This window comes from Mobula birostris, chromosome 7 (assembly GCF_030028105.1).
Source record: "Mobula birostris isolate sMobBir1 chromosome 7, sMobBir1.hap1, whole genome shotgun sequence".
Taxonomy (NCBI): Eukaryota; Metazoa; Chordata; class Chondrichthyes; order Myliobatiformes; family Myliobatidae; genus Mobula; species Mobula birostris.
In genome coordinates this window covers 34,946,862-34,964,884 of record NC_092376.1, presented here as the reverse complement: position 1 = coordinate 34,964,884, position 18,023 = coordinate 34,946,862, and the positions used below count along the sequence as shown (strand labels likewise).

Below are 18,023 nucleotides of genomic sequence, written 5' to 3'. Positions count from 1 at the left end.
CCAAGCACCACACATCATCAGAAAAACACCATCCCTACTGTGAGGCACAGTGATGGCAGCAAAATGCTGTGGGGATGTTTCGCTGCAGCAGGACCTAGCAGGCTTGTGAAGGTAGAAGGTAAAATAAATGCAGCAAAATACAGGGAAATCCTGGAGGAAAGCCTAATGCAGTCTGCAAGAGAACTGCGACTTGGGAGAAGATTTGTTTTCCAGCAAGACAATGACCCCAAGCATGATGCCAAAGCTACATAAGAATAGCTTAAAAACAACAAAATTAATGTTCTGGAGTGGCCAAGCTAGAGTCTAGACCTCAATCCAATTGAGAATTTGTGGCTGGGCATGAAAAAGGTTGTTCAATCATGATCCCCATGCTATCTGACAGAGTCTGAGCAGTTTTGTAAAGAAGAATGGGGAAAAATTGCAGGGTCCAGATGTGCAAAGCTGACACAGACCTATCCACACAGACTCAAGGCTGTAATTGCTGTCAAAGGTCCACCTACTAAATACTGATTTGAAGATGGTGAATGTTTAAGCAATCAATTATTTTGTTTTATATTTGTAATTAATTTAGATCACTTTTGTAGAGATCTATTTTCGCTTTGACACAAAAGTCTTTTTCTGTCGATCTGTGTCAAAAAGGCAAATTAATTCCACTGCAATTCCATGTTATAAAACATGAAGACTTCCAAGGGGCGTGAATACTTTTTTTAGGCACTGTATGGTAGAAAATGCCCATAGATCAAACATTTCTGTTTGTAATTTTAAATTCTGGGCTGAAAATCCCAGGGACCAAATATCCTTGTTTGTAATTTTAAATTCTAGGCTGGCAGTGCTTCTAGTTCACTGTCTGTTATACAAACTAGTTGGAAAATTATGCACTAGCAGCTCAACAATTTTAATAATCACCATTTCAACATCTAAAATCTTGGCATTTTAAAACGAATTCAACTGTGTGCTGTGGTCTGTTCATTAATTATAAGTGACTTGAGTTACTAGTTTTGTAACAAAGAAAATGCACCTGTTCTCCCTGCTGTTGAGGGCTGGAGGTTGCAGACTGTTGGGATGATTGTAGTTGAGAAAACTGAGGGAGCTGTTGCTGTTGCAGTGGATTGTAGATCACTGGTGGACCACTTGACAGCTGAGATAGGATTAAAAATGTAAAATAAAGACAAACTACTATCTAAATTTGGATTATATGGTACTATCGACAGTATATTACTACAACCTCTTTTGTTATAGAAGTTCTTCATTAAGAACCCACTTATAAAACAAATTATTACCATTTATCAAAAGTTTTGTTTAGGATTTGTGAGAGCAACTTGGATAGATTTACTTCCCAACCCTACTTGCCTTAAACTGAATGGCTTGTGGACATTTCAGAAGGCACCAAAGAATGAAAGGAAGAGAGAATGGTCTTGCCTAGGTTAGATCAGCTGGAAGGATATAAGTGAATCTGATCTAATTTTGAGGAAGTGTTGCTGACCCGAATGTTAATTGGTTTCTCTTTCCACAGATGCTGTTTGCTTTGTTGTTCCAGCATTTCTGCTATATTGGTGAATTAGTTGTTTAATAACATATCTTCTAAAAGAAAGTTGATAATTTCAACTTCACTGCTATTCATGATGGGATACAAACATATGATCTCCAACTTGCGAGTCAACACCATACCCTTTACGAGGTGCTGTACCCCATGTGTGCATGCTTTGTATAAACATTTCACAGATGTTCACTTTTCAGAGGAGTTCTACCATAGGTTACCAAAGAGATAGTTAAAAGGAATGACGTATTTTTTTCTAGAGCAGACTCCTTTGATCTTTGGTTACAATCTGAAGTTTTGTCTATGAGCAATTATAATTGAGCCACCATTAGTCTTTCATATATGTAAATTTATTTAATCATATTTGAGCCACAGTAGTCTTGTTGAATGTGGAATGCCTTCAAGACACACCACTTAATAGGATTTTCAGTTTAGGCTTCTACTAATAAACCTTATAACATCTTTTGAACAAAGTCCTAGACCTCACTGCAGAGCACGCAGTACTTCAATTGCACGTGGAGTGTGTATATCAAATAACCTGGCATCAGATCCTGATCAACAATACTTCTAATTCGGCTTTGCCACTATCCTCTCAGAAAAGCAGACTGTTGATAATGCTTTGCACAGCTGACCAGTTTTTGTTTGCTACCTTTCAGTAAAATATTCTATTTTCACTGCAAAGCAACAGTATTAATATCATATTTTATTTACCAATCATGCAGTCTTATCAATATTCTGATTTGTCTGATGAGAAAAATGTTGATGAGGTAAATAATTAATTTATTAATGCATATATTGCTGATAACAAACAGTTTTGTATTAAATTAAGTTGTGAAACATTTGTAAACACCACTGTTCAGCACTGCGCCCATATCTAAGGAGAATTGAAAGATGGTTGCCAGAGCCTTGGTGACGGAGTCACCTGCTGAACAAAATGACCTTTCTATATTGAACACTGCGTCTTGGCCTGAAACGAGGACTGTTCATTCATTTCCATAGACACTCCCTGACCTGCTGAGTTCCTTCAGCATTTTGTGTGTACTGCCTTCTGTCATATTTTTTCATTTCTCTTGTACTGTGTTACTATCTAACCTTTGTTCATTCAATCACTTTGCTCATTTCCTTTTTCAATTCTCCTCTGTACTTTGCAGCTTGGTTCTACATTATTATAAGTTCTATTTAAGTCTCTACATTTACCCAGAGTTACGGTAGCATAGCAATTAACATGACACTATTACAGCTTGAGGTGTCTCAGTTTGGAGTTCAATCGCAACATCCTCTGGAAGGAGTCTGCATGTCCTCCCCATGGAATTCATGGGCTTCCCTCGAGTGCTCTGGTTTCATCCCACATTCCAAAGATAGGACAATTTACAATGACCAGTTAATCTGTGATTGGGTTAGGGTTAAATCAGGGTTGTCGGAGGTTGCTGGGGTGACCCTGCTCAAAGGGCCTACTGTTAAATAAATCTTTAATCAATAGAGAGGTCTAGCTTTGTATGTAGATCTTTTCTCACCTGTGCAAATGTGCCTGCGCCAATCTCCTATTAAAAATCTTCCATTCAATACTATTAGCATTCTCGTTAAATAATAGCCTCTAGTGGACACCTATCAGCCTAATATCCGTTCTAATGGATTTGGTATCCTCAACTACATCAGCTCTTTCCAGTACATTTTATCAATTCTATTACAATTTTTTATTTCTCCACTTTTCTTCTTCCTGGTATAATCAACATAAATTGAAAAAACAACTAGATTTTTGTTCATTCCTTAGTATTCATTTTGTTGCTCTTCCAGTAGTTAATACAAATATGGTTAAATGGTTAACAAATGAAGTTCAAGTTTTTTAGGTGTATATAATTAGTGGAACAATACAAGTCCTTCCTTGAGTATTTCCAAGTGAACCACTAAAGGTAATGACATCATTATGCTCTCCACTCATGATCAAAAGTAAATTGGGTGGTATCATGCGAGGAGTATGTGTGTGCGTGCACGCACTGCACTATTAGATACCAAGATAATGTGAAGTTTTCAGACAATCAAACACTTTTTCCAAAGACATTCAATGTTTCGTAGCAAGTGTGTTGATTTGCAAATGACCATTTCGTTGGATACATAATTTGTTGTGTCACAATGCATCCTAGTGACTGGTGACATGGATATTGAACGATTTGCTGAAAGTTATTGACGATTCTCATGTGGGAAATTTTAGGTGTTTGTACACAGAACTGATTTATCTTGTGGAATCTTTTGTTGGAGGCCTTAACCTATCATATAAGCCAAATATGGAAATATTGCTAAATATGGGGACAATGTCACTGCCCTAACTTGTCATATCTAGGCATGCATAACGGAGCTGGGAACCATTCAATTTGTGGTCAGTGAGTGGTCAATTTCTTGAACATGAACAACATTCAAGATATCTTGTGAGTTCAAAATAATTCAGTATGCAAACATAAAATATTAAAGCTAATGTTGGCAATTGAGCTGGAAGCAAATAGTATAGTGGCAAATCCTCTTGTACTGTGCAAGATGACACAAAAAATCTTGTTTAAAGATGTTATGCAGAAACTGACAGATTATTTTATCAAACTATTGGAATAAGCTGAAATCTGTAATTTTGGTGGACGGAGTGAGAACTGGGGTGAGTATAGATTTAATTAATAAGCTTATCCACGTACTGCAATTTCGTGCCTTTTTGAATTATGCCTCATACAATTGTTTTGCATAGGATCAACAACTGGTACAACTACCAATCATCATGCCAATTTTAATGAGGAAGGACTTGTTGAGACAACTTGTGGTAGGTTGAAAGAATGTTTTCTCTGTCAATTCTTTGAAGTCATATCTTGTCACAGTGTTGGAAAAGTATGACAATACCTTCAGAGTGAACTCCACTGACATGACAGGATACAATTTGAGCATCTGCAGCAAAATAGTTTTTTGTTGCTTTAAAGAGTCAAGTAAAGATAGCCCAGAACAAAATGGTATGTTTGTGAATACCAGCATAGGGAATTATTAAGGATGGGGTTTCGGGGTACTTGGAGACACATGATAGAACAGACCAAAGTCAGTATGGTTTCCTTAAGGGAAAATCTTGCCTGACAAATCTGGTGGAATTCTTTGAGGAAATTACAGGCAGAATAGACAAAGGAGAGTCAGTGGATGTTGTTTTCTTGGATTTTCAGAAGGCCTTTGACAAGGTGCTGCACTCGAGGCTACTTAATAAGATAAGAACCCATAGTATTACAGAAAAGATATTAGCATAGAGAGTGTGTAACATAGAGAGAGATTGGTTGACTGGCAGAAGGCAAAGAGTGGGCCTTTACTGGTCAGCTGCCTGTGATTATTAGTGTTCCACAGGGGTCAGTGTTGAGACAGCTTATTTTCATGTTATAGGTCAATGATTTGGATTGTTGGAATTGACAGCTTGGTTGCCAAGTTTGTGGACAATACAAAGGTAAGTGGAAGAGCAGGTAGTGATGAGGAAGCAATGAGTCTGCAAAAGGACTGCGATTGGGTAGAACGGGCAAAGAAGAGGCATAGACTATTTTCTAAATGGGGAGAAATTCAAATTCAGAGTTGCAAAGGGACTTGGGAGTCATCATGCAGGATTCCCGAAGGGTTAAATTACAGGGCAAGTCAATGGTAAGGAAGGAATATGCAATGTTAGCATTTACTTTGAGAGGATTAGAATATAAGCTTTATAAGGCATTGGTCAGACTGCATGGAGTACGTGAGCAGTTTTGCACCCCTTATCCAAGAAAAGATGTGTTGGCATTGGAGAAGGTCCAGAGGAGGTTCACGAGAATTACTTGGGAATGAAATGGTTAACATGAGGGCCTGGGCCTGTAGTTGTTGGAGTTTAGAAGAATGAGTGGGGATCTCATTGAACCCTATAGAATACTGAAAGGCTTACATAGAGTGGATGTGGAGAGCTTGTAACCTATAGTAGGGGAGTCTAGGACCAGAGGGCACAGCCTCAAAATAGAGGGACTTCCATTTAGAACAGAGACAAGGAGGAATTTCTCTAGCCAGAGGGTAGTAAACCTGTGGAATTCATTGCCACAGACAGCTGTGGACATCAAGTAATCGGATATATTTAAAGCAGAGGTTGATAAGTTCTTGATTGGTAAAGGTGTCAAAGATTATGTGGGGAAGGCAGGAGAATGGGGTTGACAGTAATAATAAATCAGCCATGATGGAATGCTGGAGAAGACTCAATGGGCCAAATGGCCTAATTCTGCTCTTTTGTCTTATGGTTCAAAACTGATGCAACCATTAGCTTACCTAACCAGAACATAATATTTGCTGCATGGTGGATGGTGTTTTTGGAAGGAGTGTACACATTATATTAAAAAAAAATAAATTTTGAAATACACCTAGGCCTCATCCACTGATTGCTATCTGTAGACCCAGTACTTGTAAAGCTGACCCTGTGCCCTACTTTGACTTTTTTGTAATAGATATCGCTATACACGTGTACATGTTGAGGAATCAATCGCTGTCTGTGATCAGTTTCTACAACACTTGTGCCAGTGGCTCCCGGTTGTGCACAGTTCTAACAGAGCAACCTGTGTACAGAGCTGCACCTTCTAACTTCAAAAGTTTCATTGCTCATGAGTTTCAATGGAAGTAGTTTCTTAGTCAACATTATTTTGTAAAGTATTTAGACATTTTGATGTGCTTATTAATTCATGTTAATGCTTTTAGAATTCTATAGGCATACTAATATTTATTGGGTGTGTATAGGGTACAAAAGGGGGGTCAACTTTCTTATTTGCCCCTATCCCTTGCAAATAAAGAAGTGTTAATATAAATTAGAGCAATGTTACTTTTAGCTTTGCTAGTGATCCGTTCCACAGAAGAATATGAAAAACACCACTTCACTCTGTGCTAAGAATGGCAATATACACTAAAAAAAAGGTTACTAAGTATACATTTTTTTCAGGTTATGTACTGTACATAATTGTGAAGAACAAGAAACTGGAATCTAATTAATAAAGAGTTGAAACATGACTAAAAGCAAAGCATATCAGTGCACCACTCTAAAAGGCAGAATTGGTGACGCAATCAATAAACTACTCATGACCATTATCTTTGAGAGGAAAGGCTACAGTTATTTTCTATTTTCGATCTGCTGGCTCATATTCAGCACTCTGATAATGGTATTCATGTGTACATGTACACAAGAGTGTCATCTTCTTGTTAGAGTAACAATGAAAGTTCTGGAAAAGGTCCTGAGGTGGACTCATTTTCCTTGATAAGACTTTACAATGTTAGATTATGTGTTGTTGGGTTTGTTCTATAGTCATTTGTTCTAAAGTCACCTCATAAATGATATAATTAGATGGAAGGGCACTGGGACAATAGGTTAGGAAATTTTGGATGTTATTTTCTGCAGGTGATCATCTTCACATGTCCCAAATCAACTACACTCCTGTCCGATGTGGCAGGGTGATCCAAGTAAGCAAGATGTGAAAAGTAGTTTATTTTATTTTAAATCAAAGTAGTTCTCAGACAAGTGAATGTGAAGAATTTAATACTGTACTTGAGAATACATAAAAGTCACAACCAATATACTTGAATGGAATATAGTAAAAAAAAAAGTGCTAAGAATGTATATGGGCCTCTGAATACCTAAACACAATATACTGTTATCAAATTTGCAAAGAACAAACTACAGGTTAATAGAAGTTTTACCCAATCAGTGATGTGTGTCACATTAAAAAAATGTTTTAAGTTAACTTAAAACATTTAAGTTGGGGAGAGGTGCATTTGAAGTTCCAGACTCATACTCATTTTGTTCTGGTAAAATTTTTAAATCAAGAGAAATGAAAAATTGACAAGAATGTGGTAGTAATATTAGGAATACTGAATTTCAGTTAATTTTGGATCAGAACTGGTACTTTACCTTTCATTCTAAACATGCCATATTCTGCATTTCAAAAATACTAGCTAGAAACATGGTCACCTCAGATAAGTTATGGCACAATAACCTGAATATGAAGGTGATGAATGAAAATAATGGATGACACTATAATAAAGGAACCCTACCTGAAGCAAATTCAGAGGTCTGAAACCAGGAGCATTTTTTAAACCAACAAATGAACCACCTGCAGAGAAAGCAGTGATATATTAGGTACTATGAATTAAGTTATTTGATTCAAAAGCAGTTAAGTTCAGGTGCAAGGCCTTCTTCAACATACGGTTACATGCATTATCCTCAACCTATTTAGTTTCTCATCATTCTAAGTAGTTTGAAAGGTCCTGATGCTGGTATATTTTTATGATTTAGAACATGGCTTTGAGAGAAATTCAAATGTTCATCTGGAGCCTAAAATCTACATGGAATTAGACATTCCATGTTAGATATCAAAGATTCCATGTTAGATATTAGATATCAAAGGTATTATCTCACCTTTGATAAATCCAAGTAATTTGATTTAGCAATGCCTCAGTCCATTTACATCCTGATCAATATCAGAAAAATACTGCTTCAAATAACAAGCTTTGGCACTGGGAATAGTTGCCAAGGATGTATATAAATGTATAATTGAAGCCCAGTGGGTGTCAAAGCTACCGTAACTGGATCTAGATCAACATGGAAAATGGGCAAAGGAATGGCAGATGTTATTTAAAAGATACATTCAAAGTGATGCATTTTGGGACATTCAACCAGGGCAGAATATACAGAAAGAATGGCCGGACCTAGAGAGTGTTGTAGATCAGAGAAACTTAAGTGCACATACACGTTTCCCTGAACATGGTGACACAGGTCGACAAAGGGTTGAAGAAGGCATATAGCATGCTTGCCTTCATCTGTCAGGGCACTAAGTAAAAGAGTTAAGAAGTTACGCTACAGCGGTATAGATATTGGAAAGATAGTGCCTGGAATTCTGTACGCAGTTCTAGTTGCCATACTATAGAAAGGATGCAATTAAACTAGAGAGGATGTAGAAAAAAATCCTAGGACTGGAGGGCTTCTGTTACAAGGAGAGACTGGATAAGCTGGGCTGTTTACTTCTGGAGTATAGGAGGCTGAGCGGTCTTTTTCTAGAGGTTTATAAGATCACAATGGGCATTGATAAAGTAGGTGGTCACAGTCTGCTTCCCAGGTACAGTCCAATGTTAGAGGGCATAGATTTAAGGTGAATACGGAAAGGATTTAAAGTGGATTTGAGGGACTGATTTTCACAGAAGCTGGTGGATATACAGAACAAGCTGCCAAAGGAAGTGTTAAGAGGCATACACAGTTACCATGTTTAAAAGATATTTGCACAAGCGCACGGATAGGAGTATTTTTAGAGGACTATTGACTAAATGAATGCAAACAGGATTAGCTCAGGAAGGCACCTCAGTTGGCATGACAAGTTGGGCTAAAGGTCCTTTTCTGTGCTATATAACACTGTGGCGCTCTGCTGAGGCAGAAATTGTGTCTTTTTGTTTGAATTACATAGGAATTTAAGACAAGAGGCCATTTGGCCCATCATGCTGTCCTGGCACATCTCATTACCCTTGTATTTCACCAAAGTATAATGTGATTTTTGCTGCTTTGTAAAAGAAATACAATTGCATCCACATCGAATGTTTGATTCTTGCATCCAAATTTTAGATAGTAAGATTGAACATTCTATTTCCAATCAATTTGGATTTCTAATCAAGACTTAAAATAGCTATTCAGAATTAATTTAAACTATTTATAAAGTATCAAGTTACTGTATTTTAAAAGGTATCTGAAAATGTGTTCAGTCTAATTTGAATTTCAATTAAAATGACTGAAAACTGAACTTGTGAGTCTTGCATTAATAAGCTAAAACTTATTCTGTTTAGGCACTTTCTTTATATTTACAGTAAACAAAATACTGCAGTCAGTTATCCAGATATTCAGCTAACTTCACTGAGTAACTGTCATAGAAACAAATTCAAAGCTGTTATAAATTTCAACAGCTTTTAAGTTCTCTGCTACTGAGTCAGTTCCAGATTAACATTTTGAAACATCATTCAATTCAGTTCAATTGAATTAGTTCACAGCTGATTCAAGACACAACTTCATTCGTCCACTTTTGTTCAATATCCCCCAATGCTCTTAGCTAACAAAAGTCCTGCTCAATTAAATTAAAATCTGCAGCCTTTTGAATGCCAGTCTTTCAGATTTTTACCATTCCAAGTTCAAAAGTGCATCCTAATTTCATGCCAAGTTTTGGAACACTGATTTCATTATTATGATTCCCTCAGATGATGAAGCTTATCAATATCTACCCCACCAAGTTTCCTGATCGTTATACACAATGAATTACTGTATATCACCTCCTAATCTTCATTATTTAATGGAATATAAACCTAGCCGATGAAATCTGTGCTCGTCTTTTAGTACTTCCAGTTTCAGATATCATTGTGTTTTGCTATCATAAACCACTTAATAATGTTCAACCAAGCAAGAAATAATTTTATAGAATGCTGATTATCTAAGTCTTTAGAATAACTCCATTTGAAAAAATATATAGACATCATTATGACGTAACAGATAGAAGAGAGAGCTTCTTTGATTCCACACCCCACTGAATAAAAACAAGAACATGTATGACCTGAAACCAGTTTTAAATGACTTCTCTTCCTACTATCCCATATAGTAATGACCAATATTCAGACTCTTCTTACCTGTAGTTATATTAACTTTGTTAAATCTAAACTGTAATCCACCACTAACATCAACTTAAAAACTAGGCAGGTGTTCTGAAAGCAGATATGGAAATGGTGCAAGTCTGTTTAACCTTTCAAAGGACTTCTTCCTTGTGGTGAGAGTAACAGAGAATATATCCATTCAGAACTGTCCATCAACTGCTACGTTGTCAGCTTGGCTTAAATGTTTGCAGCATAGGACACAAATTACTGTTGAGATTTTATAACAACACAGGCCTCAGAACATATATCTAATAAAAACATTGTAGCATGAAAAAAAGGAGGATGCTGGAAATACTCAGAAGGTCTGGCAGCCTCCATAAGATACTGCCAAACCTGCATATTTTCAGCATTCTCTGCATTTATTATCAATTTCCAGCACCTGCAGTTCTTTTTTCATTACTCTTCAAGAACACTCTGTCCATATTATGTGGCAATAAGACAATACGAGACTGCCATTTTAAAAATTAGAATTGAACAAATACTACTTTTTTATTGGTCTTCTTGCCATATTAACTATATATAGGTCTACTTCTGGAGCATTCTATTCTGGTCTATTCCTATCTTTGTAGTACTACTTTTTATACAGCTTCCTACACAATGCCAAACGATGTTGATAAAACTTTTTACTGACAAAGAAGTGCATAACCAGAGTTCGATGTTAATTGTTAAAAATACTTTATTAACAGTATAATTTATTTAGTACTGACCTGCTTGGGCTGCAGATTGCATAGCAGCTGGGAGAGAGCTTGGCACCAGTCCTGCTGGTGGTATAATGCTGCTTAGGTTTATACCAGTAGGGGTTATGGCACCAGAATTGCTCCCCAACATGGGGTTTGAACCACTCATTAATGACTGTGCTCCACTGGAAGGGAGAGAAAAAAACAAAAGCATTGTCCATATGTCTCTTATTCCTTTCAGCTATTTGACCACTTTTTCAGCATTAGTTTTGGATAAGCATGCTATATACTGTACAGTTGAAGAATTGGGAAAGTTAAAACCTAACAGGGTTATAGAAAATAAATCCCACCAGAAGTCCCGAGAAACATTAGTGAATACTGATCAGTAGCAGTGTTGTCATCATAATGCAGGGTGGTGGTGGTAGTAGTAGCAGTAATCAGAAAGGTGAATCAGAGAATGCCTTCCACAGGAAGAAAATCATTCAACAAAATATGACTAACACCATTCAAGGCAGTAAATGCAATCATCATACTTTAGAATAGAAACATTTCAGGGAAGATCAAAGATTAGGTAGGTCTGTGAAATCTGGATTTATTTTCTGTTTGACAACAACTCTCATCTCAGAAGTTGCTGAACAATTACCAAACTTCACCTGATATTTATACATTTTAAAATGAAAATTTTAAATGTTCAAACGAGTAGTGACTGCATATGACATGTTACAAATCTTCACTCTTTTCAAACAACGAAATACTGATATGAATTAATCTTTGTATATGCCATTGTGAAAAATAGCCAAGACAATCTGAAGCACTACATTGTGTGGTACACAAAAGAGAACACACAAAGCTATCTAATGAAGTTGGGTGCAAATTTGCTTACTCTTTGGGACTGATTTTATGATTAGTGACAGAGAGGATCCCTTCATGCAACTGAACAATTAAACCTTTCACTACAACTTTGAAGTAACCAAAATAAGGTAAACCCAAGGAAAATTATTCCACTCATCATAGAAGATTAAATGTTACAAAGACAAGGTAAAGTGGCTTTGCACAATGTGGTATGAATGCTCTGTGTTATTAACGCAATAAAAGGAATCTTTGAAGGCAAACACAAGAAATTCTGCAGATGCTGGAAATCCAGACCAACACACACAAAATGCCAGAGGAACACAGCATTTCGGGCAGCATCTATGGAGAAGAATAACAGTCAACATTTTGGGCTGAGACCCTTCATTAGGACCAATGCAGTAAAACAGAAACGCAGTGTATTTATTTCTGGGTGTATTGTTGTGGTAAGTGAATTTTAGTGTTTGGTAGTTAACCAGCATATTGTCCGAATGAGCCACAATAAAAGTCTAAATTATTGAATACAGATAAAATTTCACTTCAATATCATTAATTATATATCCAGTTAAATGTACAGGCAATGTTTAAAAGATTCATAAATTTCCTTACCAAACAGACCCCACTACATTGATGAAGTTGAGACTTGCTGGATTTGTCATCACCTGGGTGGATGAACTCCCTGTGGTAATGGAATTTACCATGGTGGAAAGTGGAATGGTCATTACTGGCAGAGCTTGACTGAGAGCCAACTGCTGCTGGGCAAAAGGGGTTAAAAGGGTCTGCGGGTTGAGGCCTGATTCTTGTATAGAAGGGGTAGCTGTGGGAGTGGCTGTAGATACGGGGGTTTGAGCATCAGAAGGGTGTGGAGTTGATGAAGGGGTGTTGGTTGGTGTAGGGGTAGATGGCTTGGGTGTCCCAGATCCTGCTCATTAAGAAAAGAAAAAGTGCCAGGTTATTACTTTAAAACTGATGTAAAGATTTTATGCAAAACTGAGCAAAAAAAAACATTTAATGTTAATGCTGAGGGAGGAAAGGCGTTTCAAAAGAATAGACACAATGATCTGCAACTGCATGGCTGCAAAGCACATTTCAAGGCCATATGCAAACTTTAAATCAAATCATTTTCCATTTATTTTGAGTGATACAATCGTTTCACATATTGCAGCTGGAGCATACAACTTAGAAAGCTATACTTTGAAAAAAACCTGACACTGCTTCAGAAAAAATGCGTAATCTAAATCAATTACTGCAACTTTTATGCTCTGCCTATGCACACTGAAATAATTAAATATTTAATAGAGAACATACAGTATTGTATGATTTTTAAAAAATATTGTACTTGCCATACATTAAATAAACACTATTGGGTTAAATAGACTTACACATTCTCCCAAATGGTAATCTTGCAATACATATACCATTGTGGCCATACATGCAAAAGAAGCAAAATGACCTTATTGTGCACCACTAACATATTTTAGTGACTACAAAATTAATAATTTTACAGATTATTGACGAGAACAACTTGTACCATAGATAAGAATACATTTTAATAATGATTGCACATATCAAGCTTATTGAAGGTCTTCCAAATTTTACTTCTAAAATGCAAGGACCATATGTAATCTTTTTTTTAGGATCATAGTCTAACATGCAAAGTTTGCTTTTTTTTATAATATATTTTAACAACAGAAGAATTCATTAGTTTAGACTTAAAGTTTACAAATCAACTACTTTAAAGAGATCTGAACAAAAATTTATGTCATTTATAACCAGTGTCACCCCACTATTATCTAAAAGAGGATTGATGCCTTTTTTAATACCCTTCTACCAAGTAAATGGCTCTACAGGTATTCTAAAGATATTCCTTTAATATAGTGGGCGAAATAAGGTTTGCTGATGCTTATGGCAAATTAACTCTACAAACCAAGATGTAATTTGTGATCTCTGTGACTACATGCTCAAAGACTCTAGGTAGAATAATGTATAGGGTATTGCCTTAGCTCCTTTCAGCACCTTAACAATTGTTCTGAAATATTAGAATCATTAAGTTAATTTCAGGTGTTTTTAGTCAGTATAAATGCAAGCCTGATGTAATATACAGTCACCGTCAATTGTTGTGAGGCATAAGCTGTTGTATTCTAAACATCTCCACACTTCAGCTTTTTAAGGATGTATTGATATATTTCCTTGCTTATACCCCAGTTCTGAAAAAGGATCGGTTCCAAAGAGATTAATCTGTATTCTCTCTACAGAAGCTGATAGATTTGCTGCAGATTTTTAGTATCTTCTCATGTTGCTTCAGACTTTGTTTTTCTTAAAAAATACATGTAATTACGTTAACAAGATCAATTCAAGAAAAATCAGCAAGTCAACTAATTATAATGAAAACAATGTATTCTTGTACACTGGACGAACATGAAGATTATTTTTCATGGTCTTTCTATCATCAGATGAAATTATTATTGCCTTTCCCACCTCTGTTTTTAGTGCCCATCATGAGAAGTTTAGTTATACTTATTTACAAAGGCCATTTGAAGCTAATTTTCATAAAATATGAATTCCATTCACGAGACTAAATAGTGAAATATGGGCTCCAATAAGTACTATGAGATCCAAAATTCAAAAAAGCAATTGATCAGATGCTCTGCAAATCTCAGAATACTGTTTCTTCAGCTGTCAAAGCTAATCACTGACAGCCTGAAAATCCAAAGTGGAAAATAACAAGTTGTCCTTCTACAAACAGTAACAGTCCATTTAAATGGAATACAAAAGACACAGACAGGGATTGAAAGTAGTCAACAATCCCCTCAATATTCTTTCCATGGTTCATGAAGCAATATAAGGCTATTTAACCTACGTCACAGGAAGAATTTCAAGAGTGTATATTGTTGACAGACGCAGATAAATTAAGTTGCAGAAAGTGAAAAAAGTGCCCCAAGGAATGTTAGAAGGAGGATATCAAAAGAATTGACTCCCTGAGACTATTTTCATTTAAAAAAAATGATGGGATATTTCAAGTGGTAAATATATTCTCAATCATTTACTTTACACATGATGGCAAATTTTGAACAGCCTATCCTCCACAACTGAAGTCGTTATGCTTGGAGAGATTTACAGACTTTAAGTGTATACATGATTAGTTAGTATACTTAGTAAATCTTGAAAAGTGCCCAAATAGAGATAGGGAATTGATATTAGCCTCATAGCATGTACCAAATGAATACTAAAGAAATATTATGCACTCAATGTGCTCATTATACTTCCTTTCTGATACAAAGTCTAATTAATATCATTTGATACCAAATGTCCGGAGGAGCTACAACACAGAAACACCCACATTTTGAAGACAATAAGTAAATTTCATTCTAAAAAACCATACTACCTCGTACTAAATCTAATGAGCACAGGAAACAATCTCAGTAATTTTGTCCACGTACAATGAAGATGCTGAATAATCATACAATAGTGTAGATGAGGAAATGCCACTTGGAGGATTGAACCTAATTTGGTTCCACCATTGGAAATACGCAACATGTTCACCAATGCATCTTGGTATCAGGAGAAAATTACTGGACTTTAAATTTAATCACCATTGCCTGTCACTTTAACAGACAAAATAATTTTATGAAACAATTTATTGAGACGACACATTCATTTTTGAAGGTATCTCCAATTTTCCAAGGCAATTTACCTCCATAGCAGAAGAAATGTTAGATCAAAGTTCTGGCTGAATAATCTGAAGTCAATTTGCTACAGAAGGTCACTGTTAAAACCCTGCTACATATTCACCTTGGAAGGTAGCTACTCCATTCAATGTAAATTGAGCTTAGCTAGAAAACTCAATAAAGGCAATAAACCCCAGTTCGTACCCCTTTAGCTATACAGAAACATGGAAGAGAAAATTACGTAACAATTAAACTGCAGGGATGTAGATGTTACATCCAATAGTTCTTTTCTGTGTATCTCATATTTTATGTAAGTAAAAGTGTAAGCCAGACATAAATTATAAAAACTGTGGTAAAACAAGATAAATTATGATAATGGAAATATATTATCTCCAACTATGGAAAATATTTATTGAAGGTGGCATTAACATGTATAACATGAATTATAAGAGCAAGAATTTTGTTTTATTTTTCAGTTGAAAGAAAATTTATGGAAAAAATGCAGATAGTTTAACAGTTTATGTTAACTTTTTCATGATTTAGCTTCCTTTGGCATTTCAATGCACAGAAATTAGAGCATGGAAATTCTCAACACCCAGTTTTCAAAAACATTCATCCATGTTTTGGATAGGCCATTATGCTTTCAAGGAAGTTAATACTGTCTCAGCTGGATTCTTTAGAATAGGGAAATTCTATGAATACTTATGAAGATTGTGTCAATCTTGATTCCATTTGTAAATAGTGTTTAATTTTAAAATTTATACAATCCTGTAACATTCAAGAAAACTCTGACTCATGTTTACTACCTCTTGTTCTCAAATGGTTGAGTTTAGTATAAACTTACAGAAATGGTGATATGCAAGGCTTTCATAAATTTTGAATATAAAGTAATTTAAGGACTAATGCTGACTTATGCTCATGACCCTGGCAATACAAGTAGACTAATTACTGAGAAAATAATATTTTAAACACTTAGTTTATTAATGCTTAGCAGTATTTTAAAACAAATCAAACACTGGACACTTATGATAATGTTCCTTCCAATTTTAATATATGTAACTCCCTTCTCACTAATTCCACAAAGCACTTGTAATTGCATTTCTCTATAGAAAATATTTGAAAAGTCATTACGAAAGAGCATGACCCTAAACAGAATAAATTCAATTGGGGGAAAATTTTACTTGTTTTTCCACTCTGATGTAGAAACAAACTAAACATCTAAGGGCACGCACACATTGGATGTCACAAAATTAACATGCAATTACATCAATGCGTAAACGGCAGCCCTATAAAAAAAGATCATGACAATTCAATACCTTGCACTGTACTGCACTGAATTCTAAAAGTAAACTTCCCATAGGACAATTACTTTTAACAAGTGTCACATGTATTTTCACAAAGATATTCTCAAGTATTAGACATTTCTGAGTTTTGAATAGGGCTGTCCAGCAACTGTGATTAATGACACTATTTAACAATGCATAATAATAGTAGTTTTGAGCACTTCATTTAAAGTATGATTGAATACAAGTATTTTTGAAAGGTGCACTTAAAAACAGTGTATTTATTGGAGGGAGGATGGAAAGGAGAGTGGGGGGTGGAGTCAAAGTCCAAGCAAATTATTATCAATTTAATGTCACAATATACTACCTACAGATTTCTTGTATAATCTACAGAGAGGGAGGGGCAGGGGTGCAAGGGAGAGCAATGAAGAAATCTAAGCTCTATGCTTCTCCTCTGTACTATTTCCCACTATCGCTATCCTTACCCGATTCTACCCTACCCCTTTTCTTCCACTCTTCTCCCTATACCCTCTTTTTTTCCTTTTTACAGGTGTTGCTGCTGCCTGGCAGTTCACATAGTAGCAGAAGTTAGAGCTGTGCCTGTAGTCAGCAGCTTTGGATGTTGGGAGTTCAGGGTTGGGGGGTTCTCCCTTCATCTTAATGCCTAAGATTAATGCAGGCTATCAAGGCAATGGAAGTAGGAGGCAGACTGGACTGCTAGTCAGGTCTAGAAGCAGCAGTGCTTGGGCACGGTCAGTCAGTAGAAGTCTGGAGTGGATTTAGCATGGAGGTGGGGGCTAGGAGACTTTATTGGGGTGGTTATAGATCCAATAGCCATGATGAAAATAAAGGGACATTTGAAGCAATGTGATGGTTCACTTAAAGACTTTGAAAGGTATCGTGGGAAATTATATATAAGGTATCATGGGAAATTACATATAGTTCTGAAAACTGCAGTGCAACCATTTTGCATCAATGCACACGATTAACAGGTAAAAAAAAGTTACAATTTCAGATTACTTTATTTGCAGTGTTAATGCTAATTATTTGACAGCCCTAATTTTAATGTTTCTTTGTTAAATAATTGGTATATTATAGAGGAGTTTGATGCAGTTATCTTCATTGTGTGAAAGTACAGTGACTTACAAGTTCATTAAAACAGAAGCATAATAAAGAATCATCTTAGCTACAAAATATTTACAATGAAATAAATCAGTGTATTTATATAGCACTATTCATGCCTAAACACTTCAAAGCACTGCACTGTGAACTACCACAATATATAATGATAATTATGGCAGCCATTCTCTACAAACATTCTACAAAC

General features: G+C 35.9%; 2 protein-coding genes across 12 annotated transcripts in view; one reads left to right on the top strand and one right to left on the bottom strand.

The window, feature by feature from the left end:
* Positions 1 to 18,023, bottom strand: part of supt20 (SPT20 homolog, SAGA complex component) — a 64,611-nt gene that overhangs the window by 8,201 nt on the left and 38,387 nt on the right. For 6 of the 9 annotated variants that reach the window (XM_072262883.1, XM_072262875.1, XM_072262876.1 and 3 more), the window contains 4 exons: positions 12,355 to 12,667; positions 10,927 to 11,081; positions 7,592 to 7,650; positions 1,019 to 1,138 (listed from right to left, as the gene is read on the bottom strand). In XM_072262883.1, the coding sequence (XP_072118984.1) occupies positions 1,019 to 1,138; positions 7,592 to 7,650; positions 10,927 to 11,081; positions 12,355 to 12,667 (647 nt within the window). The remainder of the gene's footprint in view (positions 1 to 1,018; positions 1,139 to 7,591; positions 7,651 to 10,926; positions 11,082 to 12,354; positions 12,668 to 18,023) is intronic. The other 3 variants (XM_072262879.1, XM_072262880.1, XM_072262881.1) reach the window with 1 other exon arrangement.
* The window catches only part of exosc8 (exosome component 8), a 54,325-nt gene that overhangs the window by 33,054 nt on the left and 3,248 nt on the right, over positions 1 to 18,023 (top strand). The window contains exons 10-11 of one of the 3 annotated variants that reach the window (XM_072262889.1): positions 4,266 to 4,337; positions 6,001 to 6,572. In XM_072262889.1, the coding sequence (XP_072118990.1) occupies positions 4,266 to 4,337; positions 6,001 to 6,173 (245 nt within the window). In that variant the 3' untranslated portion in view covers positions 6,174 to 6,572. Of the gene's footprint in view, positions 1 to 4,265; positions 4,338 to 6,000; positions 6,573 to 18,023 lie in introns of those variants that run through there. The other 2 variants (XM_072262887.1, XM_072262890.1) reach the window with 2 other exon arrangements.